General features: G+C 50.8%; 1 protein-coding gene across 1 annotated transcript in view; it reads left to right on the top strand.

The window, feature by feature from the left end:
* BSN (bassoon presynaptic cytomatrix protein) overlaps nt 1-25,740 on the top strand; it is a 98,067-nt gene that overhangs the window by 46,260 nt on the left and 26,067 nt on the right. Inside the window, exons 2-3 of the mRNA XM_039227993.1 lie at nt 3,578-3,595; nt 12,094-12,502. Coding sequence (XP_039083924.1) covers nt 3,578-3,595; nt 12,094-12,502 — 427 coding nt within the window. The remainder of the gene's footprint in view (nt 1-3,577; nt 3,596-12,093; nt 12,503-25,740) is intronic.

The following is a 25,740-nucleotide window of genomic DNA, read 5'->3' as shown; positions in this document are numbered from 1 at the left end:
TAGCTGATCGATGCCTTCAGACAGCTGCCATGGCTCTGGGAAAGCCATGGGATGGAGGTGAAATGGGGCTGAGGGGAAGTCTTAGGTAAACACCACATGTATCCTCTGGTCTCTTTCTGGTGGGAATGGATTTGGCCTGAGTTGGGCCTGACCCAGCTCTCAGTGAGACACTCCAGGATGCCGGGTGTCACTTGAGGCAGGTCTAAGGGTCTGGTTTTGTTCTACATCATGGATGACAGTTCCATGGCCCTACTCCCAGGTTCATGATGGACCTTGCTAACTGATGGCAACAGTTTTTCCCACAGATCTTTCCCAAACCCAGCTCTCTATGCAGTCACTATGAATTAACAGGGTTAGAGGAAAGTTCCCCTTATTTCCCATCCTTGTTCTGGATTCTGCAGATGGACTGGGTCTAAAGGCAACCAATGCCAAATTGTATTGTTCTGAGAGATGCTCTCAACCTGTGGACCCACGCGTGCCCCACGGCTGGGGAATGGGATCCCCAGGGCCTGCTTTCCACACAGTTGTAGCCTGGCCCCCACCTTGCTGCCAGCTCTGGCGGTCTCTCCTCTTGTGCTGGCAGCTCCCCTGGCCCGGGTTGGATGGCAGAAACTTGCACTCCCACAGGTCCCTCTCGTCACCCTCTCTGCCATCCTGACCCACCTGGCGAATCATCCCAAACTCTCCCTCAGCAGCAGCAAAGCAGTCACAGCTCATTGCCTTAAACATGTTCTCTGCTGGCCCAGATGGACTGGCCTGGCACCAGCTGAAGCTTGCTGTTTGGTCTTAGGAAGAGTTCCAACTGCTAGATGTTTCTAAGTGGAAAGGATGAGTGGAGGTGGTGGGTATCTTCACATGGGTTTGTCTGCTCAGAGGTGTGAGTACGTGTATGCCCAAGTGTACAAGTATATACTTGCGGGGGCTGTCACCAGGCTGCCACAGTGCTTTGTCTCCACTTGTAGGAGAGGAGCTAATTCTCTGGGGTCTCTTGGGTCTTGGAACCTTACCTTCATAGTGGGGCAGGAGCTTCAAGGGGCCGGAAGTTAGGAGGCGAGGATGTCAGCCTCTTGGGGAGCTCTGCGTGTAGCATGACACCCTACCACCTGTGTGTGGTACCTTCCCTCCCCAGCCAGCAGGGTATCCGCTGGCTTCAAGAGAGCAACTCGGAGGCTCTGAGCCTAGGGTCTCAGTTTCCTGTCCCATGAAAGGCTCTGAGTGCTGTAGCTGAGTGTTATGGAGACCCTCACCTCTATGCTGTTGCTCTCAGCAGAGCAAATTCTTTTTGGTTGATAGGTGGTCAGGAAGGGTGGTGAGGGCAGTCCCCAGTGGTCTCGGGCCTTCCTGACACTGACCTTAGTACACCTTCATTGGGGCAGGGCTGGAGGCAGGAGAGAATCTGGCCTGGGCCATCAACAGACTCCTTTTAAGATTGAGAGATTAAGAATTTCCTGAGCAGAGGGACACCTGGGTGGCTCAGTTGGTTCAGTGTCCAAGTCTTGATTTTGTCTCAGGTTGTGATCCTAGGGTTGTGGGATTGAGCCCTGTGTTCTGTGCTGAGCATGGAGCCTGCTTCAGATTCTCTCTCTCTCTTCATCTGCCCCCTACCCCCACTCATGCTCTCTCTCTCTCTCTAAAATTTAAAAAAAAATTAAAAATAAAAGAATTTCCTCAGCAGAGCCTCCAAACTGGGGCACACGTGCCAAGAAGGGGAAGGAGATGAGGCAGCCAACTAAAACATGCAGTGAAAACATTTATATCCTATCTCATCCTTTCAAACTTTTCCATTTGGGGAGATGTGTTTTATCAGTAATATATGTGCACGTAATTGGTGGATAACTACTCATGTGTTGGGCATATGCAAACATACTTTATTGATAGGAACTCATGATAGGCAGAAGGCCACTGGCCTGAAAACTGGGTAGGTTAAGACATGTTTTCTTGTGTGGAAACTGGAATATTTTTTTCTAAATTCAAACTTTCTGAGTTCTCCCATCCATTCGTGAGAGAGATGCTCCAGGACCCAGGATCCAGGACCCAGGTCCCGAGATTCTGCAATGCTGGGGCACCTAGCCAGCTCAGTCAGTAGAGCATGTAACTCTCAATCTCGGCCAGGGCTGTGAGTTCAGGCCCCACATTGGGTGTGGAGATTACTTAACACACACACACACACACACACACACACACACACACACACACATTCTGCAACCCTTGCCTCCCTGAATCCACAGTCACTGTTGGGTGGCCCAGTGGCCCCTCCTGGCATGGGTCTGAAAGGAGAGAGTCCTCCCACAGCATCTGCCCAGTCATAATTGTCTATTACAGAAAGGTCAGCCATGAATTTATCAAAACCTTGTTTGAAGCTGTGGGACCTCTTCCGGTTGCTCTGACTTAAGAAAAACAGTTTCCTTAAGTTCAATCCCCTCCTGGTGAACAAAGACAGTCATTTATTGGTGTGAAATATTTCTCTTTTCAATATTCAGCCGGAGGCAGTGGGGGGCATGCTTTGGAATGCTGCCATGTGGAGCCAAGCCTGGTTTTCTCTCTGGAGCCTGCACGATCTCCCTGCCTCCCTGCTCCTCCTTCTGTTAGTCGGCTTCAGCCTGAATAGGTCCTCTCTGAGCACAGCTACCAGAGTGGCTCCAGGCTCCTCCCCACTGTAGACCTGGGCAGCCACATCTCTCCCTGGATGTACCTGGTATCTGGGGCATCTTTGGTCAGTGGAGCTTGTTGGCCTCATACCTTTCCTGGCATAACTGACAGCGGGCAGCCCAGTTCTGACCAGCACAGTCTGGATCATTTCTCCCACCGGTGGTCGTGGTATGGGACAGGAGGCTACTGGGTACTTAGGAGTGCTGAGGGGGAGGCCGACTGAATTGGCTCTGTGCCTCCCCCCCACCCCAAACAGCACCCATGTGGCGGGGGTGGGGGTGGTCCTTCCAGCCCTGCTAAAACAGCTTTAAGACTGGTTTCTGATCAGTCAGTAGCCTTCAGTGCTGAAAGGGAGGAAAGCTGGTAGAAATCCAGCTATTTTTACCTCCTCCACCTTTCTTGGCTATCTTTAAAAATATCTATCCTTGGATAAGCCATTTTTAGTCTTCCCTGCTTGGCTTCCAGCCACTCCTTCATATCTCTTCTCTCTCCCTCCTTCTCACCTACTTGTCCTCCTGTGTCTCTTCTGCTTTATAGCAGTGTCCTTCCCTCCTTGCTCACCTGTCCTTATCCCAACCCTCGCCAAGCAAGAGCAGTCCCTGTGCTTTTGGGAGGACCATTGGCCTCATGGGGCCTCACTGCTGAGGGTCCAGATCCATGAAACCAGGTCTTCTGTGGGGCTGAGCTGGGTCCTACCTGTGAACATTTCCCTCTCCCTTTCCTTCCTCTCTCCCTTCTCTACCCAGTGGAGACCTTTATTAAGGAGGGCTGCCTGAGGAGGCTCAGGGCTATCCCAGCCATCCTGGTCCCTTATGGGACTTGCATCCAAAGACATGCCACAGATGGAGCTCCTACATCTCTTGCAGGAGATGGGAAGATCCTTGTAGTGAGCAGGATGAGGAGCCATCCCCTCTCAAGTTGGTCTGAGTGGGAGAGGACCTGGGCAGTCATAGGGTGCAGTCCTCACTGGAATAGACTTTTCTTCCGTGGCTTCTCCAGCATTGCAGCCTTTAGTCACAGAGATTCCTCACAGCAGGTTGTTGAATGCTCCTCCCTCTGGGAGCTTCTTGAACCCTGGGAGGGGGTTGTGTCTTTTTGTTCTTTCTCTGACTTCTCTGTTTCTGGCATTTCTTCTGCTCCCATAAACGTTGGTGCTCCCCACAAATATTTCCTAGACCAGTGCTCCCCGTGTGATCTCATAGACTTGCCCGTGAATTGAACCTTTAACTCTCCCCAATAAAAACATCTAGTCTTCTCTGAATTGAATCCAAACTCTGACCCATCTCCTGATACCTCTTGCACCTACCTCCCCACCTCAACAAAACCAGACCCAACCTCATGATTTTGCCGTTTCATTCCCCATTCTCCGCCCACCGATTGGCTTCTGTCCCTGGATCCCCAGTCTCAATGAAAAGGACCATTCCTCCTCAGACCTCAAGCCAGAATACCCCTGATGAAACTTCCCTCCCTCTCACCCCATGGACTGTCTCTTGGGCTATTGCCTTTTTCTCACTGTTTCCCTGCCTCTACTGTCTCCTTGACACACAGCCAGAGCATTCTCTTGTTTGAAAACCTTAGAGGCCCTAGTATTCCCCTGGCCTTTCCCTTTTAAACTCTAAGCTTTCCCATGGTTCAGGCAGTTCAGGGCACATAATTGCTGGGAACTATTCTAGGTGCTGGGGACAGCACTGGCTTAAACCTGCAGGGCCTGCGCCTGCACAGCCACCCAGCCTGAGCATGCTCTGTCACGTCTCTGGGCCTTTTCATGGGCTATCACCTCTGCCTACCTTGCCCTTTCACCTCAAGGAAAAGCTTTGTCAGACTTCTGTCCCTTCCCTGGACTGTGTGGAGGCATGTCATATGGTGATTTGTTTGCACATTTGTCTCCCCTCTAGACTGTAGGCTCCCAGAGGACTGGATCCCTGTCTGATTCACTTTTTAAAAAATATATTTCAATTAAATATTGAATAGGTATTTCTAAAGAATGTAAGAGTACTTATAAAATATGTATAAGATGTAAAGGATACAATACAATACAGTGAACACCTGTGGACCCACCTTCCATTGTCAAAGACATAATTTGTTCATACCATCAATACCTATCACAGGGCCTGGAACTATTCCAGGGATCAGCAGGTGTGAATGACTACATGCCTGAATGAATGAATGAATGAATGAATGTTGGTTTTCTCTGTGAGTATCTCAGCGTGGCTGGGCAAACTCCGTGTGCAGTGGTCCCAACTGAATTGTGTCCCTGCCCTAGTTTAGTCCCACCCTCTGAGCTCACATCTTTCTGTTTACTTTGCATATGTTTATTGAGGGCTCACTCAGTACCAAGTGCGGTGGAGGGACTGGGCTGCAGTGGGGAACCAAAGATCAGAGACCTTCTCCTAGGGAGTTTCCACTTAACTAGCTCTTCAGAAGAGAAAAAAGAATCCAAAGGGCCCAAAGTGCTGCTTACCTGTCCACAGCCTCACTGTGCTCCCAATAGTAACGGTGTGCTACAGCAGTTAAGAACAGGGACTGCAGGCCTTGATACAAGTCATGATGGCTTTGCAAGTTATATAACTCCTATGTGTAGAGGTTTCCTTGCCTGTAAAATGGGCAAAATGGGTCCTATCCTGTGGATTTGCTATGAGGCATAAAGGAATTAATATGTGATAGGTACCTGGCACACAGTGGGGGTCATGGTAAGGTTCAGTTGGCATCACCACCACCGTGGTGAGCAGAGTATTCTGTATGGTGGGGCTGGGGGTGCGGCTGGCAACCAGAGAGGACTCTGCTGTCATTTCTGCAGCTCTCTCCAGCATGAGCTCAGATCCATGGAAGGGCCGAGTATCATGCTGGCCACGTGCTATGGCTTATTTCCTCATCTCTAACACACTTTTGGGCCACGTTTTGCTCTTCTGAGTCATGATGTGCCTACAGCCAATCTATTCCGGAAACACTGTTTGTGTGTTCGTTGTGTGCCAGGGACTGTGCTGGGCTCTGGGATGCAGCTATGGAGATAGCCCACAGAGCTGGCAGTTCAATGCAGGGATCACAGAGGATACACAAAAGCAATACATATGTGATGAGTTGGGAGGTACTCGGTGCTATGGAGAACAAAGAGGCAGGAGAGACAGAACAGAAGCTATATTTTATTTTTTTTTAAAAAATTTTTTTAATGTTTTATTTATTTCTGAGAGAGAGAGAGAGACAGTGTGAGCAGGGGAGGGTCAGAGAGAGAGGGAGACACAGAATCTGAAGCAGGCTCCAGGCTCTGAGCTTGCTGTCAGCACAGAGCCCGATGCAGGGCTTGAACCCACAAACCGTGAGATCATGACCTGAGCCGAAGTTGGACGCTCAACCGACTGAGCCACCCAAGCACCCCTACATTTTATTTTTTTAAGCTTATTTATTTATTTTTTTAGCAATCTGTACACTCAACATGGGACTCAAACTCATGACCCCAGAGAGCAAGAGTCACATGCTCTTCCAACTAAACCAGCCAGGTGTCCCAGAAGCTTCATTTTATTTTATTTATTATTATTTTTTTTCCTTAAATAGTTTATTGTCAAGTTGGTTTACATATAACACCCAGTGCTCATCCCAACAAGTGCCCTCCTCTGTGCCCATCACCTCCCTACCCCTCTCCTCCACTCCCCTCAGCCCTCAGTTTGTTCTCAGCATTCAAGAGTCTCTCCTGGTTTGCCTCCCTCCCTCTCCCCAACTATTTTTCCCCTTCTTCTCCCACATCATCCTCTGTTAACTTCCTCCTAGTCCACCTATATGTGCAAACATATGGTATTTGTCCTTCTCTGCCTGACTTATTTCGCTCAGCATAACATCCTCAAGGTCCATCCATGTTGCTACACATGGCCAGATTTCATTCTTTCTCATTGCCGTGTAGTATTCCATTGTATAAATATACTACATCTTCTTGATCCATTCATTTGTTGATGGACGGTTGGGTTCTTTCCATGTTTTGGCTATTGTTGAGAGTGCTGCTATGAACATTGGGGTACATGTGCTCCTATGCATCAGTTCTCCTGTATCCCTTGGGTAAATTCCTAGCAGTGCTACTGCTGGGTCATAGGGGAGTTCTATTGTTAGTTTCCTGAGGAACCTCCACACTGTTTTCCAGAGGGGCTGCACCAGTTTACATTCCCACCAACAGGGTAGGAAGGTGCCCATTCCTCCACATCCTCGCCAGCATCTAGAGTCTCCTGATTTGTTCATTTTAGCCACTCTGACCGGTGTGAGGTGGTTATCTCAGTGTGGTTTTGATTTGTATTTTCCTGATGATGAGGGACACTGAGCATCGTTTCATCTGTCTGTTGGCCGTCTGGATGTCCTCTTTGGAGAAGTGTCTGTTCATGTCTTCTGCCCATTTCTTCTCTGGATTATTTGTTTTTCAGGTGTGGAGTTTGATGACTTCCTTATAGATATTGGATACTAGCCCTTTATCTGATATGTCATTTGCAACTATCTTTTCCCATTCTGTCAGTTGCCTATTAGTTTTTTTGATTGTTTCCTTTTCTTTTCAGAATCTTTTNATCTTGATTTTTTCCCAGTAGTTCATTTTTGCTCTTGATTCCCTTGCCTTTGGGGATGTGTCAAGTAAGAAATTGCTGCGGTTGAGGTCAAGGAGGTTTTTTCCTGCTTTCTCTTCTAGGGTTTTGATGGTTTCCTGTCTCATATTCAGATCCTTTATCCATTTTGTGTTTATTTTTGTGTATGGTGTGAGAAAATGATCTAGTTTCATTCTTCTGCATGTTGCTGTCCAGTTTTCCTAGTACCATCTGTTAAAGAGGCTGTCTTTTTTCCATTGGATGCTCTTCCCCACTTTGTCAAAGATTAGTTGGCTATACATTTGTCCAATTCTGAGTTCTCTATTCTATTTCATTGGTCTATGTATCTGATTTTGTGCCAGTACCATACTGTCTTGATGATTACAGCTTTGTAGTAGAGGCTAAAGTCCGGAATGGTGATGTCTCCCGTTTTGGTTTTCTACTTCAATATTACTTTGGCTATTCAGGGTCTTTTGTGGTTCCATACAAATTTTAGGATAGTTTGTCCTAGTTTTGAGAAGAATGCTGGTGCAATTTTGATTGGGATTGCATTGAATGTGTAGATTGCTTTGGGTAGTAATGACATTTTAACAATATTTATTCTTCTGGCCTATGAGCATGGAATGTTTTTCCATTTCTTTGTGTCTTCTTCAATTTCCTTCATAGGTTTTCTATAGTTTTCATCATACAGATCTTCTGTATCTTTGGTTAGGTTTATCCCTAGGTATTTTATGGTCTTTTGTGCAATTGTGAATGGGATCAGTTTCTTGATTTCTCTTTCTGTTGCTTCATTATTGGTGTATAAAAATGCAACTGATTTCTGTATGTTGATTTTGTACCCTGCAACTTTGCTGCATTCATGGATCAGTTCTAGTAGGCTTCTGGAGGACTCTGTCGGGTTTTCTATGTAGAGTATCATGTCGTCTGCGAAAAGTGAAAGTTTGACTTCTTCTTTACCAATTCTGATGACTTTATTTCCTTTGTTGTCTGATGGCTGATGCTAGGACTTCCAGCACTATGTTAAACAACAGTGGTGAGAGTGGACATCCCTGTTGTGTTCCTGATCTCAGGGAAAAGTTCTCAGGTTTTCCCCATTGAGGATGATGTTAGCTGAGGGCAGAAGCTTCATTTTAAATAGATCAGGGAAAATGTCCCTGAAAGGGTACCACCAGAGCAAAGACTTGAGGGAGTGCAAATGCCTGCAGATGCAAATGCCCAGAGGAGAGTGGCCTGGCCTAAGGGAAGAAGGGGGAGGGAGGGAGAGAATAGTAGGAGATGGAGCCAAGGGGGAAAGAAGCTGTATCTAATGGGGCTGCAGGGGCCATTGTAAAACCTTTGTTTTTTCTTCTAGGAGGGGAAAAGAAGTGTTGGAGGGTTTAGAGAGAGGAGGGAAGTGGCTGATTTATGTATGTAGAGGATTATCCTGGCTGCCATGTAGAGAAGACCACGGAGGGGTGAGTGGAAGCAGCCTGGCTTGTGTAGAACTGAACAAATAGGGGACGGTGGGGAAAGAGGAGGCAGTAAGAATGGCCAGACTCTGAAGCCAGCAGGATTTGCTGATGATTGATGTGGATGGGAGAAGGAGTCAGAGAGGGTGCCAATGGGAGGCTGGGAGACGCCTGTGTAGGGGAAGATGAGCTCAGCTTGGACACTTGGGTTTGAGATGCCTATGCATGCATATGACATCTCAGTCAAGATGCAGAATTGGCAGTTAGACCAGTGACGGGTTCAGGGAAGAGGTCTGGGCCAGAGACGCGCATCTGGTAGTTGTCACTGGGAAGTGGGATTTCAAGCCTTGAGTCTGGGTGGACCTTGAGCCCCAGGATCCTATATACTCAGAGAAGACCAAGTTCCTCCAGTATAAGGAGCGGGATTCTGGGATTGGGAGAGAGTTTAAACAGGTGTGGCCAGGAGGGAGGAGGAAACCCGGGAGAAGGAGGTGTTCCAGAAGGCAAGTGGAGAACTTATCTCAGGAAGGAGGGAGCACTCAGCAGTATCCTGTGATGCTGCCGAAGTGAGATGAGGGACTGAGAAGGGATTGTCAGATTGATAATGTGGAGGCCATTGGTGACTGTGACCAGGGCAGTTTCTGTGGAAGGGTGTGCAAAAGCCAAGTTGGATTGGGTTGGGAGGAAGGGAGGAGAGGAGCAGAGAAATGGGGCAGTAGCTAAAGGGGAAAGTGGGTCAAAGTGATTTAATTAATCAATTAATTTTGTGGGTGGGAGAAGCATGTTTGTATGGTTATTGAAATCATCCAATAGAGAGGGGAAATGGATGATGAAGGAGAGGGGGTGGTTTGTGAAGATGAGAAGTGGGCTTTGGGAACAGGAGACCGGTGAATATTGGAGGACAGACATCAAGAGGCTGTAGATGTGCAAATTCCCCTCTAATGGCTCCCACTTTCTTAGTGAGATGGCAAACATGTTCTCAGTGACAGTGAAGAGAGTCTCGAGAAACATGCTGGAGGCTTCAAGATCATGAGAAGGGGTGAGGAATCATCCAAGAGGACGGAAAAGTGAAGGGATGGCCGACACGTAGCTTGGTTGCCAAGTGTGTCCTACAGCCACCATGGTGTGTGCACACACCTCAGGCCGGAGTGCAGGGAGCCCCTGCTGGATGGACTTTGCTGGGCTGCACACGGCATTGTTTGCCTTTCACTGTCACTCCTGCTGAGCTGAAAGTTAACTTGAATCTGTATCTCTGTCACACAGATTGTGTTCCCAGAAAGACTACATGGTGATACAACATTGAATAAAATGACACTGTGTACACAGAAGATTGCCTGTCACAGATCAGGCAACTCACATGTAGTAGAAGTGGCTACATTCCTCAGAAGAAACTGCAGACCTTACACAGCCTGGGAGAGGGACTGAATCCCCTCCCTCCACATGGTCTAAAGGGTTCTCAGTAGCTTCTGATTAGCTTTCAGGGGCTGCTTTTTTTTTTCTTTTAATTTTAGTTCCAGTATAGTTAACATACAGTCAGGGGCTGGTTTTAAATTCCAGCCCCAAATCATTCAAATAAAAAATGAAATTATGAATTTAACCAGGTGGGAATCTTTCTTTACCATGCCCAGAAGTTAGTCTCCTGGAAGGCCTTGGAGTCCAGGTTCCAAGTGTGGCCCAGAGATGCTGTGGCCATCACATGCTGGGCCTCACAGCTGGTGGCAAGATGGCCCCGGGGGGCTAGACTCTCAGGCTCTGGAGATCGTATCAAAGAAGGAAGTGGCAGGTCCATGAGATGGCTTGGATGAGTGGGTGGATGCTATTATTGGTTGATGAAAGAAATGTTTGATAGACATGTAATAATGTTTCTTTTTTCTGGAAGAATCGTTATTAGACCAAGGGTATGGCTCTCCCCTCACTGATCCTCAGAAGGGAGGAAGAACTGCAGACGGTCTTAGAGGAGGCCTCCCTAGGTGGGCTCCTCGTCCCCCCTCTGAAATGGCTTGTCCTAAGACATTCCACCAGTTGGATCCTGAATCTTTTTTGCAAACAAATGGCTTTCATCTAGGGGCAGCAAACTTACACTCCCCTCCTGCCAGTCAGTCAGACCCTAGGAGGACACAGGGCCCTGGGGCAGATGGCACCAGGGCAGCCTCCTCGCGGGCAGCTGTGGTCCAGCCTCCGCAGTGGCTCTCAGCCAGTCTGTCCTGTCTCCTGGGTGCCAGCATCCACCCAGATGAATACAGACTCAAACAAGGATAGAATTTCAGGGGACCAATATAAAGCATTGTCTTTGGCTTTTTGTGCTCAGCTTCTTTCAAAATGGAAAAGGAAAATGGGGAAAAGGAAAATAAGGAAATTGAGTTTAGCCTAATGGTTTGACTTTCTACCTTACTGAACTACTCAACTCTGCGAGCTCCCCGCAGCTGCACCAGGTCAGGATGGAGATGGGGGTCAGGTACATTGGACTTCCCCTCAGTGGTTCCTCAGGGGCTGGATCCTAGGACCGCAACCCCACCCAGCCTTGTACTAGCGAAAAAGTAACCCATCTCGATGGACTTGGTCTAGCATCAGGCCTGCTGGTGGACTGCCTGAAAGTAGGTTCCTTTGTCACTGCTGGAGATGGCATTAACTAGCCATCTCCAACTGTCTGAGGTCAGCCTTTGAAAGGGACAAACCAAAACAGACCTTCCAGGGCAATAGCTCTGAACTTGTGCTGTGTTGGGATCACCTGGGGAGGGAAAAATACTAATAACAGGGTCCTGCCCCCACAGATTCTTTTTATTTATTTTATCTTTTATTTCTGAGAGACAGAGAAAGACAAAGTGTGAGCAGGGGAGGGGCAGAATGAGAGGGAGACACAGAATCCAAAGTAGGCTTCAGGCTCTAAGCTGTCAACACAGAGCCTGATGCAGGGCTCGAACCCACAAACCGCGAGATCATGACCTGAGCTGAAATTGGATGCTCAACCAACTGAGCCACCCAGCCGCCCCTGCCCCTGCAGATTCTGATGTAATTTGTCTAGGGTATAATCTGAGAATCAGAAATTTAAAAATAACTCCAGGTGTTCCCAATGTGTAGGTTTAGAGCTTTGGCACTTAAAGTGTGGTCTGCAGACCACAGTATAGGTATCACCTTAGAGGTACTTAAAAATGCAAACCTCACCCTAGACTTGCTGAATCAGAATCTGTACTTCATCAGGATGTAGGAGGGCAACTCATGATTCTACCACATGACCTGATGCTGAGGGTTCAAATGGGAGACACTTGTCAGGGCTCAGCACGGGGCACAATCAGCGCTCAGCAGATGGTAGCTGTGATGATGCCACTGGGCAGGAAGAGGAGGGCGGAATGGGGCTCAACAGGGTCACGGAACTCGATAGAGCCCCCTGCAGGCTGCTTCTCTGAGAAGTGTCTCTAACACAGTAATTTTCAATGTCATTTCAGCGTTTCCAGGAGACTGGACCCCAAGGAGCCCCCGGGTAGCCAGAGAGCAGCTTCCCCAACCCCGAAGCAGGCTTCTGCTACTGCTCCCGGCCGTGAGAGCCCCCGGGAGACGAGGGCACAGGGCCCAGCAGGCCAGGAGGCTGATGGCCCACGCAGGACGCTGCAGGTAGACAGCAGGACGCAGAGATCAGGGCGGTCCCCCTCTGTGTCACCGGACAGAGGCAGCACCCCCACATCACCCTACTCCGTTCCCCAGATCGCTCCCCTTCCCAGCAGCACGCTGTGTCCCATATGTAAGACCTCGGACCTCACGTCGACCCCCAGCCAGCCAAACTTCAACACCTGCACCCAGTGTCACAACAAGGTCTGCAACCAGTGTGGGTTCAACCCCAACCCTCACCTCACCCAGGTAACCACTTTCTGCGCTGGCGTCCCCCGCCTACCTTCCCATGCGTCCCTCGGTTCCCTTCCCCTCTTTAACCAACTCTCTTTTCGTGGTTGTTTCCCTGAGCCACCAGCATTTGTGTCTTCCTGGCTCAAGATGTGATAGCAGAGAACAGGCCTGGCCACGGATCTCCTGAGGGATTCCTGCACCTCCTGAAAGCTTGGGCAGAGTCCCAGAGTAGAAGATGCTTTTGTAGCTGGTATGAGGTTGACCCAGAAAAATGGCCTTAGAGTGACAGGCTTCTGGGCAACTTTTCTCAATGGATACTCATTTGGAGAGGGCTACAAAAAGCCACAGGCTAGAGGGGAGGCAGATTTCCCTGGCCCTAGGCCAGCCTCTCTTCCTGACAGTGGGTACTGGAGGAGGTACTGGTAAGGGAATTAAGGTTTTAGGGGAGGCAGGAAACAGCCTTCTGGTTGGGCTCTGGGAAGCTTCTCATCTGCGCTTCCATTCCAGTTAGCTGGGCCTGAGGTGGTGGAAAAGCTAGCCATTCCCAGAGAAACAACATTAGGGTAGAGACCCAGGCTGGGAGCCAAGCCTTCACAATGGTTGACGGTATCCTACACTGACTGAACCGTCACTGTAGGGCCATTTCCATGAGATTGGCCTCTGTTTTGCCTCAGAGGACTCTGGATCCACAGCCCCATCCTGGCTTTGTTCAGGATGCTTTGAGTTGCTGTGGGATGCTCAGCCAAGACCCTGGAGGCTCTTTTGGGGGGCCTGGAGGCTGGGTACCCCAGTGTACTAGCAGAGCTGGGGCCATGCCTCTGAAATGAACTAAGCGGGTCTGCTGGCTTCTTCCCTCTCCTCTGGGGTAACCCATAGAAGTCTCTAGTTCCCCTTCCAGGGCTCTGCCCTTGGGCAGGATGGAGCATGGCTGGGCTACAGGCACAGGCATGGCCGCCTCTGGGGTTATCAGCGGCAGGAGCCGTTTGGACCTCATGGGTGGGGGAGATGAGTGAGAATAATTGTTCACAGGTCGGGGTCTATTTGTGACATGAGGTGCTGTGGGTGTAGGATGTGTGGTTTGCGAGAGGTAAGTGTGAGATTCCGAGGAAGGAGCTGCCGTTGTGGGGAGATGACTCAGTACGTTTGGAGTCGCTCCTGGAGTGTGGGGGCTTCCTTGAGGAGGCGTGCACACTCGTGATTATTACATCTGTGATTAGAAACAAGCCCATCCCTGTGCTGATCAGTTAGGTAAGTGTTTGCTCTTCAGTACTTAGAACAGTGTGATCCAGACCAGAGAAGCTTACCTGTGTTTGTGCCAGCGAGAAGCCAGAAGCACTGGACCCCCCAGGAGTGAGGTTTGGCAGGCAGGTGTGAGATGGTGCGGTGGCACCCTTTGCGGTGTTGCCCCTCTGGTTTCCAGCCTCCCTGAGATGCTCATTTGAGGCATGGACCCGAGGGACAGAGGTCAAGGGAGAGCCACACATGGGGTACCGGTTTCCTGGTGGGCATCCCAGTCCTTGCCACACAACAGGCTCCCCCAAGCCCCGGACCTTGAGACATGAGAAGGGAGCCAGCCTTCGATGTGCCGGGAAAAACAGCAGAGTGGGAGGACCTTGACCACACTCAGTCCATCTGCCTCATCATGCCGGGAGGAAGCCGAGGCTCAGGGCCAGGAAGGAAGGGGCCTCAGACTTAACTGCAGATTCACGGTGTTTGGTGATGAGTAGTCCTCTCGTGCTTCAAGCAAATCTGAGCCAGACAAATGCACTGGTTCTTTGCTGAGAGGCTTCTTAGGCCTTCAGCCTCCTGAATGGCACCATGGAGCTCCAAGACAGAGCTGTAGCCAGTAGCCCTTCCCAGACTCGCTTTCACAGAACATTAGGGGCTGCTGTTCCATGGCATCAGTTTGGGAAATGCTGACTTAGTCCGTTCTCCAGGTTCTCAGAACCTGGTGGATGCCCTTTTCTGAAGGGGTCTCCAAGCAGAATCTTTTCTACTCTAGAGCTGGCTTTCGGTGGTGTTCCAGTCAAGGAGAAAGAGCCCTCCACATATTTTCCTGAGAGGCTGGCAGAGTGTAATTCTCAGTCAGAGCAGTTGTCCTTTGTCACTCTGCTAAAAGCAGATTCACCTCCTTGGTCACGTGTCCACAGAATGAGAAAACCACTTTGTGGGTTTTGCTCACACACCTGCTGATCTGCCCTAGTCAGCCCATACCTGTTCTGGCACCTCTAACTTGATGTTCTGCCAGGCATGAGGACCGTTTCTGGGATTACCCTGGTGTCAGTGGGCTGGGCTCCTGCCTGGCCTGAGGTGCTGGGCAGGGCAGGGGGCTGGTTCTGAAGTAGGGTGTGTCTTGGTGGCAGGGGGCTCAGGCAGAGCAACCTTTTCCAGGACACCCAGGTCCGGCTAGAGTGAAGGAGAGGTGGTGCTGGTCCCAGCACAGATGCACTGCAGATACTGGCCACTGGGGGGCATACTGGGGTCCTTGTCTGGGGGGTGAGGGTGTGTGTCTGAAAGTGCTAGTGTAGTGATGCTGCGGGGGGGGGGGGGGGGGGGGGGGCTGGGTCCCACATTCTGCCTTGAAGCTCACCACAGCCTAATCAGGGCATGTCAGCATGCTCCTCAGCTTCCTGCTGGCAGAAGGAGGGATACAGTGGTTCTAGAGAGGGACAAGGGCCACGTAAGTGACATGGAGGGTTCCATGGCCTTTTTGAGACTGCTAATGAAGCTGCCCTGGGATCTTTGGAAAGAAATGTGACCGTGGAAAACGGGCCGTTTTCATGCGTGGCAGAGGTAGAGAATCACTGGCTTGTACCTCAAGTTGCAGCACAGATTAGGAGTATGACAGTTGTGCTGAATGGCTCGGTGAGGGCAGGTGAGCAGAAAGGAGGGAAAAGATGGGCACTGGGGATGATGGCCACCAGAACTCCATGAATTTGTCTTTCCATCTCATGGCTTCGATTAGAGTCTTGTTACTTTAGCTGGTTCTTGCAGAAACAGCAGACCAGGTCTAGAGATGAGAATCACAAACAGATAGAACAGTCAACCCCATTTGGCCAGAGCAATGGCTGAGATCTGGAGCCACTACTGTTCTGGCTCGTGGACCCAGTCTTCTCTCAGTTCCTAGGCTGCCGGGTGGGTGCTTGCTCTTCAGTGCAGGCCCCGGTTGGTTAGCTTTCAAGGCTGTGATTCCTTCAAGAGAAGGATGCCTGCCCATGTACTTTGCTGGGCTTGGAGGCCTAGAGCACATTGAGGCTGCATGGAGTCAGGGAAGGAGCTCAGAACACTCTCTGTTTATAGACAAGGAGACCAAGTCTTGGGAATTCATGGCTTATTCAGGGTCGCTTTGGAGCAAAAGACCTGGGGACCCAGAATCAGTGGCTGGATCTCCGGTTTTCCCTCAGGGACTCTCAGCACCATTTTCCCCGTCCACAGTCCACTCTTCCTCCTCTTCCTGAGGAGAGTTTGGAACAAACAAGGCCATCTCAGTCACTCTTCGTGGTGAGGCCATTTCCTACTGGAGTTCTGTGGTCCTGGAGGTCAGGGCAGGTGGATAATTTAACCTGTTTGAAATTGTGGCAAAGGACTGGAGTGGAGGTTCCCTTGTGGGGTCTGAACATCTCTCACCACCCACAAGAGACCCTCCCTGTGAGGATTCACTGATCAGGAGGCCAGAGGCATTAGGATATAAGCCCATTCAGTACCCAGTGATAGGGAAAAGGCAGGAAGATTATTTTCTTCTCTCCCTGGATGTGGATCCTTAGAAAAGTACCTTAACTTCCCAAATGTCTGATTTCTCTAAAGGAGAAGCAGAGGGGCAGGGACCAGCCTTGGTGGCTTTGCTGATGCCTCATGCCGGCTCAGGCCTGTTAGCCCAACTCTCCACTCTTCAATGACTTAACGTTCAGGCCTGCAACCCCTTTCTCCTCCAGGAGGGAGGCCCTTGTTGCACAAATCAGGCTCTATTCTGATAGAGGAGGGTAGGAGACAAGGCATGGTGATGAGCCTGCTTGGTGGAATCTGGGAGATGAGGTTTGGGTGGGCAGTGGGGGTGGGAGCAAGCTTCTGGAGAATATGAGTGGTGGCCAGGGCCAGCCCATAACTGTCAGACTTCTCAGGGGCCTCCTTGCCCTATTCTGAGCAGCCCAGCAACACATCCTGGCCTGGAATTCTTCCAGATGTGTATCTGTCCTCACCATAGGAAGAGCGTCACAGAGCATGTGCTGGTGCAGACGCAGGGCTGGCTGCATGCCTGTGCTGCCAGATCTGATTGGCAGAAGTGGCCCAGAGCACCAGCTACAGTGAGGCTGCAGCCTGCCCCTGGGAGGCCCACCCTCTGCCCCAGCGGGGAGCCATAGGGCTGCTACCCCATATCTAGCCTTCCAGGTTCAGGCAGCTCATCTGAGCTCATCTGCCTCCCACCTCCCTTGCCTTAGTCAGAATTGCTCAGAAGCCCCTCTGAAAAACTACAGAAGAATGATCGTGGTCGACACCAAGCCATGGGTGTTTAATCCACTATGCACTGGCCTCCCCACCATCCCACTCCATCAGCATTTACCCATGGGCTAAGTAAGGGCTTAGGCACTTACCCATGGTGGGCGGAGTGGAGGGAGATGAAGCAATGGCCATAAGCCTTTCCTCTACTGCCTGCATCCCACTCCTTTCCGGCAAGGGCCGGAGCACCAGATGGCCCGGGGGAGGTGCCATGAGTGCCGCACGGATCCCTCTACTGCAGCCACCAGCCTTGCCCCCTTCCCTCTGCTCCATGGCCACACTGCCTCCTGGGCCAGTAGAGAACAAGGAGCAGATGTTAGGAGGACATAGATCAGCAGTGAGCTGAGGAAAGGCAAAGGTGTCTCCCTCCTTCCTGGGCATAGGAGGAAGTGGTGTCTGCACACGTGCCCAGCCCTCCCTTCTCCACCTCTAAGCCAAATGGAAGTGGCTCTCCAGGGGGCAGGCCCTTTGGGAAACCTTTCTCCCACAGTACCTCCAGTCCTTGAACAGCTTGCCTTCCTGAAGCCAAACAGTCTTCAAGTCAATAGGGAAATACCTGCCCAGCTTCAGTCAGTCCTGGACAGCCAGCCCTGCTACCAGGCCGTGCTAGCAGGAGGCAGGACTCTCGGCCTCCTTGCTTGGACCACTGCAGGGCAGAGGCCAGAGCCCTTGGGGACATGCAGAAGAGACAGCTGTGTGAGAGTGGGAGCTGTTTCATAGTTGGAGCTATCAGGCATGGAACTCCAACATTTAGCCATGAAGGGGGCTGTACAGTTATCTAAGAATGAATGTGAAATTAATTCAGAGCAGAAACCTGAGATTTTATTCCCAAAACACCTACTTTTATATGCGTGGGCAAAAGAAACAGAATGAGAAGGGAATTGAGTAGAAATTGAGTGAAAAATTGAGAAATAATGAGAAATAAATAAATTGGGAACAGGGAGAAGGAACAGAGGGGAGAGGCAGGAAAGGGAGGTGATAGAGAAAGCCAGAGGCAGGAAGAGGCAGGTTACAGTGAAGTTATCAGTTGCTGGCTAGTCACCTTGGATAGTTCTGCCTGTATCCACTGTCAGATGGTGGCCCTTTCCCTTCTTCCCATCCTTTCCTTCCCCTGCACATACTTTTGAGCCCTTATGTTAAGCCAGGAACTGTCCTTGACACTGGAGAATCAGGCAGAAATGAAGTAGTATGTTGCTCAGCTGTGTGGAGCCCAAAGGGCCCTTCCGCCAGTAGCCACTCAGGCAGTCACACCTAGGGGTCAGGTCTGTGGAGGACCAGCAGGGAGGCTGGGGCTGCTGCACTGAGACTCTTGGGGGCTTATACAAGGAAGGGACATTAGACTGGAGTTGGCCTAAGGACTGGTGGGGCCCTGGGAGGCCTGAGGGGAAGTGCATGGGAACAATCCAGGGCTGGGATGCCTGGAGTGCTGGGAGCAGACCCAGAGGGCATACAGATCTTTCTGGGGTCTCTAGATGGGCTTCCGAGGATTTTGGAAAGTGGCAGTGGGAAGGTCAGATGTGCATTTAAAAACATATCTTTAGAAATAGATATTGGTGATAGTTGTACATTATGAATGTAATTAATGCCATTGAATTGTACGCTTAAAATGGTTAAATGGCAAATTTTATGTTACGTTTATTTTATCACAAAACTCTCAACAACAACACCCCAACTCCTCTGGCTGCTAGGTGGAGAAGAGCCCATGGAGCAGGGCTGGGTCCCGGGAGGGGCTGGGACTGGGGTGATGGGAGTGAAGAGCCTTGAAAGACTCCTGGTGGATTTCAGAGGCAAGACAGACAGATTTTGGAAATGTGTTGGACATGGGGGTTAGGAGATAGAGATGGGGAATTTTTCCATTTGGGCCATGTCAAGTTGGAGGTGCCTGTGAGCATCCAAGTGGGGTTCAGTAGGTTGACAAATCTAAGACCCTGGTGTGCAGCAGACAAGTTGGGGCCAGAGAACTTTGAGATTCATGGGCATATTGACATCAGTATACTTCCCACTAAACACTTCAGTAATCATCTCATTAACTTGAGTTTAGCATGTGGGGATGGGGTTAGGTAAAATGTAATGTTTAGAGCTCAAGTGTACCATTCAGTGGGCTTTGACAAAGCATGCAGCCGTGTTAGCCAAACCCCTCTATCAAGGTAGACTTCCTTATCACCCTAGAAAGTCCCTTCAGGCCCCATTCCTGTCCATCCCCACCCCTCCTTCAGAGACAACAGTTGTTCTGATTTTTATCCATCATAGACAAGTTTTGCCTGTTCTAGAGCTCCATATAAATGGAATCCCACAGAATGTGCTCTTTTTTGCTCTTTTGGAGCAGACTTCTTTTACTCAGCACAGCGTTTTTTGAGGGTCATCTATGTGGCCAAGACTTGAGAAGCCTGACTGAGAAGGAGAGGAGAGACCACAGGCAGTGGTGTGCACAGGAAAGGTGCACAGACCAGAGAGGGTTCCAAAAAGCGGTTGACAATGGCACTGGGGTTCCGAGAGACAAGGGATGTGTAGGGACGTGGGGAGTGGGGTGTGGTTGAAGGATAGTGCCCCCAAAGAGGCAGGTCTAGATCCTCAAAGTGGAAGAGGCATCCTGTCGTGTGGCTCCACTTGATGACATTGGAAGCAGGGCAGGGGAGGGGGACAGGCAGAAAGAGGGACAGGAGAAATTGAATGAGCCATTGTGGACAAAAGCTTCCTGGGAAGATGGAGTGAGTTATTTAACCAGGTAGGTGTGGGTGTCCAGGAGAAGTTAGGATGTAAGTTAATTTACAGTGGAGTCCATTTACCTGATGCCCATTTATCTTTTTGGGTGTAGGCCCAGAGAAAAAAGGTATCTGGTTGGATCCAATTCTGAAGCAGGCATAGGTCAAGAGAGCACAGACATTTACCAGAGCGACTGCGTGACAGACCATAGATTCAGCTGGTCAGGAAGACAGGTGAAGGCAGAGGGGCTGTGGAAAAACAGAACGCAGAGGCTTGTTGGGTGGGGTCCCCAGGAGGCCCAAGGACTGCTACAGTAAGGAGGCCCGGAGAGTGACCTAGAAGGCTGGAGGTGGACAGGTACAGGGTGATTTGGGAGGAGATGGTTTGAGGTGATGTTGAGTTTGAGAGTGAGGACAGGGGATGGCAGTATTGGCTGAGTCAGCCAGTGGCTGCCATCTGCAGTGACTGTGGCAGTCAGTTCAGTGGAAGCCTGGGAAACAAGGGCCAAGGGCTTTTGAGAACTCTTGGCCATGATGATGGGGCCTAGAGGCAACAGCAGCTAGGAGGGGAGAAGGGTGAGGAAGCCAAGTGCTGAACCCCAGCCATCCCAGGGATTTTAAAGAGAGGGTGAGCTGTTGCCAGATTCTGAAGTCCGGGAGGTGCAGCTTCTCCTGGAATAGTTGATGGGGGACCACAAAGAGCATGTGCACGTGTGTGTGTGTGTGTGTGTGTGTGTGTGTGTGTGTGTGTGTGTAGGGAGTATAGGAGAGTTGATTTGGTCAGGACAAGATGTTTTATAAGACACAGTCGAGGGCCTAGGAGAGAGAGGAGGCCATCTAGGGGAGGCTGGGAAGAGTTAGATGTGAAAGGTGGAAGGCAGATGTTTCTAGAGATCCTCAAGGGGGTGGATTCTCTCCTTTTCCTGGAGCTCCAGGCCAGTGAGGCCTTCTAGCCCCAAGCAACAATTACATCCAGCTTCCACTCCCCAAACTGTAGCCTCACATGCTGGGCAGTTTCCCAGGGCCTCTCCCATGGGCCAAGCCTGTCTGGATTAATGTGCCCTGCCTTTTGGGAGCCTCTGGTACCTGCCTGCCCCTAAGCCTGAGTGTAGCCAGGTGCTGGGTGGGGCAGGGAGTATGTCCGGTGCTGTGGGGAGAGCAAGGGGGCAAGCCAGCCCTGACTCCCTCCTCTGGACCACCATTGGTCCAGGGGCCACAGTGGGATATTGCCTTCTGTTGAGGCCTGGCTAGTGATTCACAGCCCAGAAGAGCATGGAGAGTCACACGGGCCAGTGAGACCCTCCCAGGAACCAGCAGGGAAGGATTGGTTATAAGCTGTTTCTGTGATGTTTGAACTTGTACCAAAATGGGAAAAAGCATGAATGCGGCCTCAGGCATGTCAGTGCAGAGTGGTCCTCCATACCAAATGCCCTCTCTCCCAGGGAGGGCTAGTCCTCAGAGGCAAGTCACCGCTCTCTGCAGGAAGGCAGGCTAAGGGATATCTGCAACCCTCCTTCTTCCTTGCTGGTGAGGAGGGGAGAGTGGAAAGAGCACCTTTTGGTGCTGGGGGCCTTCAGGTCACAGCCTAAGAGGTGACCGACCGTGAGGCAGCCTCTACCTCAGGAGCAGAAGTATATTTCCTCTGCAGCATCCTTTGGGGCTAAATATGGCAAGCAAGGCTGGGTCTCAGCCTTGGGGGCAGGTCTCAGTGCCAGCAGTGCCCCTATGGGAGAGATGTAGAAGACCCTCCCCCAGAGTACCCCCATTCCCCTCTCAGCCCCAGCACCCAGTGCAGGGAGCAGCAGGGAGTGGCCACTGCAGATAGATCACAACTGGCTCATTCAACATGTGGTTCACAGAGCCCCCAGCCTGGTCCCCAGGCCTCTGGATCATGGGTAGGTGGTACCACCTTAGCTGCCCTTCCGTACATTGAACAGTTCAAGTAAGGGAGCAGCTGAGAAAGGTTCTTCTTGGGATGAAAGTCCCTTCAGAGCCAGAACCCACAAGGCCCTGCTTTTCTGAATCCCCAGCAGGCTCCTGGCAGGGCAGGAAGCAGCTCCATGAGGGAAGCCACTTTCTTGTAGCTTCTGCTTCTCCTACTTCCAAAGCAGCTCTTGGCCTGCGCGCCACACTGAGCCTACCCCTTCATACTGCTGCTCGGGCCCCACTGGGCTGGGCTGCACAGGTGTCCTGCCTCTGAGATGACAGGATAGGCTTCCTTGCTGGCAAGAAGGGTCAGCCTGAAAAAGCCGGTGTCTGGGCAGAGCCTTCCACCTCAGTGCAGCCCTGGGAAGTCCCTTAGCTCACCTCTGGTTCTTGGGACATGCGTCTGTGGCGGATGGCCTGCTCCTCTCCTGACCATGTGCCAGGTCAGGCTCATGGGGGTATGGACAGCATGACTCTAAGACAGGTTTCCTGTCCCACTGGTAGAAGGCCATTTCCTGTGATTCTGGCGGGCAGCTGGATTGGAGGGTGCCGAGGAGCTACAGACAGATGGCTGAATACAGATGAGGAAGGCTCTCCCTGCTCTGGTCCCAGGGCTGAGGAGTCTGCCACAGGTCTGGCCATGTATGCCCAGCCTAGGTGAGCAGGTGAGCTGGGGTGCATGGCCATCTCTGCCCCTGTCCAGTAGACAGCATCCACCCCCTAACACAAGGGTGAGGACCGTGGAGGAGGGAAGAAGACGTTAAGGCTGAACCCTTCCAATCAAGCTCCTGACAGTCTGTAGGAGAGACAGAGGGAAGTCTTGCTGTTTTCAGAGAGCTCCCTTCCTAGTGTCCTCTCTGAGAGGCCTTTCTGCCTGGGCCTCAGCCTGGGTGGGGCTGGAAGAGGGCGTGGTCAAGGCTCCTTGCCATCTCGAAGAGGCTGGATAGAAATAGCTGTGCCCATCTGGGTGATGAGTCACTGAGGGGTGTTTTAGCTGTTTCTTGGAGAGGTTCTATTTTAGGTGAGTGCCTGTGACAGCCTGGGTGACGGAGGCTGGGTAAGGGAAGGTTCTGGTGGTGAGTGCAGGAGTTTTAGCACATGCCCTTATTCAACCCTGTCCAGAACCCGAAAGGGTCACTCTGAAGTCCCAGGATAAGGAGCTTTATGTTCCAGATTCCTCTTCTCAGAAGTCTCACCTCAGGGCATGCTATAGCCTGCAGGTGTACAGTGGAAATGGAGCCTGGGGTGTGCACTGGGCACCCACCATAGGAACTGGGTCTGTGGCAGCTGCCCTGGGCCTCCCCTCAGAAGGCTAGTCCCCTCCAGGGATCCATCTGAGGATGAGCAGAAACAGCTTGCCCCTGGGAGCTCCCACTTTGATGGGAAGTGAGTCCTCCTCACTCAAGAGTGACTTTCTAAAGGGGTCTTTGGACTGAGTCCCAGGTACCCAAATTGTTTCCTCTGAGGCTCTCTCTGTCCAAAAGTAGACAGAGTTGCCTTGGGTCTTCAAACACATCTAGGTGAGTTGACAGTTCCCATCTGGGGGGATGGCTTCATACCCCAGTGCTGTGGCATCACTGTTCTTAGAGTTTCTGGAACTGGGCTTGGCCTTTGAGGGCTCTGTTAGTGTTTTGCAGAGGGGCCTTGTAAACCCATGACTTGACTGCATGAGGCTGAGTGGACTTTGGAAGAGGCAGGAATGCAGAAGGCACCAGGCTCCAGGCTGCAGCTCGGGAGCTGGGCGGGGCTGCCGGGGTTGGTCTTATCCGCAACACCACTTCCTGGCTGGGTAACCACAAGAGTATGTGGTTAAATTATATCACACCTTGGTTTTCTCCACTGTGAAAACTAAATGAACATGCAGACTATGAACATGCCCTGTGTGGTGCTGGGCACAAGGGGGCGCTCACCAGAGTGCAGTGTTCCCCCCATCCTAGAATGCTGCTTTGGGCCTGCTGGGCAACACAGCCCAGCCTAGACTCCCCAGCTAGCAAGTCAGCTAAAGCAGCAGCTACACAGCCCTGTTGCCTCAAGGCAGAGAGCAGGACTGGAGGCACTCCTGAGGGTGGCCGGAGGTGGGGGGGGGGGGCTTTTTGCCTCAGGAACCGGATTGGCCCTTTCCCTTGTGACTGGAATACCATGGTGCTTTCAAAGGCTCTGGCGATAAACATAGATGGAGCACCCTTGGCTGCAGCCTCAGCTCTGGTTGAAAAGAAGGAGCCTCTTTGGGGCACCGAATCTCCAATCTCTTAGCTTTGGCCTTGTGGGAACTGTGTTCCCTCCCCCCTACCCCCTTTAATAGTTGTTGGGATTAATCCCACAAGAAGCCTCTCTGGAATGAGCCCTGCTCTATGCCACACATTCTGTGCAGTCCTGAGAACACCTCAACCAGAGCTCATGAGCTAGGTGGGGAGATAGGAGACACCCAGGGAAACAAATTGGTAGATATTTCGGGAAGGAATAAGCACTGTGAAGAAAATGAAGTGGGTGATTAGATACAGAGTGCCTGGGGGGGTATGTTAGATTGTGTGGCCAGAGAGGGCCCTGATGGGAAGATCTGAGGCCTAGATAGCCAACGAGGGCAGAGAAAATTGTGAGGCCAGAGGCCCTGGTTACAGAAGTGAGCTTAGGGGACTACTTGGCAGAACAGGAGGCCCAGCATCTCTGGGGTAAGACCACTAAAAGGGGAGATGGCAAGGAAGGAGGCCAGAGTAAGGAAAGTGCTGGGGTAGATCACGGGACCTCATGGGCCATGGTGAGTTCCCATGGCACACATGATGGGAATCCACTAAGGGATTTGAGCCTGTAACTGATAGGCTCTGATTTGTATGTAGATTTTTTGGAGGAAAAAAATATTATTGGCTCATGCACCTGGAAGTCCAAGGACAGGCTTAAGGCATAACTGAATCCAGGGAATTAAATGAACTCATCAGATCTGTTCCTCTCTCCTTACCTTGGTCTGCTTCTGACTGTCTATTGATGTTATCCTTAGCATCTTGCTGCATGCAGGGAAAGAGGGCTGCTGACCACTCTAAGGCTAATTTCCTATACGAGTAATCCCAAAGGAAAAAAGCCCACTCTCTCCTATTGTTCATTCACCAAGGGCTCTGATCAGCCGTGTTTGCAAGGTCACATACCTGTCCCTGCGCCCCTTGCTGAAACCAGTGATTGGCCCAACCTGAGTCATGCATTCACTTTATTCAGGGAGGGGTTGATGCAGAAAGACACTACATGTCCATCACATAAATAGCAGCACATGACTTTTTGTTTTGGAGGCACAGATTATCCCATTTTCTTAAAAAACGTGTCTTGCTTAAGGGGAAAAAAAAAACTTTTTTATTCTACTTACATCATCACTTACATTGCATTATTTTGCTCTCAAGATTGTTCATATATATCTTGTGTCCTCAGCTAGACTCTAATTTCCTCCAGGACAGGGATCATGGTTTCTTTTCTTTTCTTTTTTTTATGTTTATTTCGGTCGGGGGTGGGGGGCAGAGAGAGAGGGAGACACAGAATTGGAAACAGGCTCCAGTCTCTGAGCTTTCAGCACAGAGCCTGATGTGGGGCTCGAACTCATGAGCTGTGAGTTGGTGGCCTGAGCCGAAGTTGGATGCTTAACCGACTGAGCCACCCAGGCGCCCTGGTTTCTTTTCTTTTCTATGCCTTCCTCTCCCTCCTATTACTTTTCACTTATTTATTCATTTTGCAAGTTTCTTTTTTTTTTTTTTAATATTTTTTATTTATTTCTAGGAGAGAGAGAGAGAGACAGCGTCAGCAGGGGAGGGTCAGAGAGAGAGGGAATCACAGACTGAAACAGGCTCCAGGCTCTGAGCTGGCAGTCAGCACAGAGCCCGATGCGGGGCTCGAACCGCGAGATCATGACCTAAGCGAAAGTCGGACGCCCAACCGACTAAGCCACCCAGGCGCCCCTCATTTTGCAAGTTTCTAATTGAATATCTTAGTACAGGCACTGTACTAAGGCCATCCTTTTGTTTTTGGTTTAAAAGATCACTCTGGCTGCTGTGTGGAAATGGCCCTAAGGGGGCAGGCGGGGAAGGAGAGTGACCAGTTGGAGGCTTTTGGGGTCATTGGTGAGGCAGGGCATGGAGATGGAATAATGTACAGAGA

Source organism: Hyaena hyaena, unplaced genomic scaffold (genome assembly GCF_003009895.1).
Source record: "Hyaena hyaena isolate Hyena2069 unplaced genomic scaffold, ASM300989v1 scaffold_30, whole genome shotgun sequence".
Lineage (NCBI taxonomy): Eukaryota > Metazoa > Chordata > Mammalia > Carnivora > Hyaenidae > Hyaena > Hyaena hyaena.
This window is presented reverse-complemented; position numbering and strand designations above follow the sequence as displayed.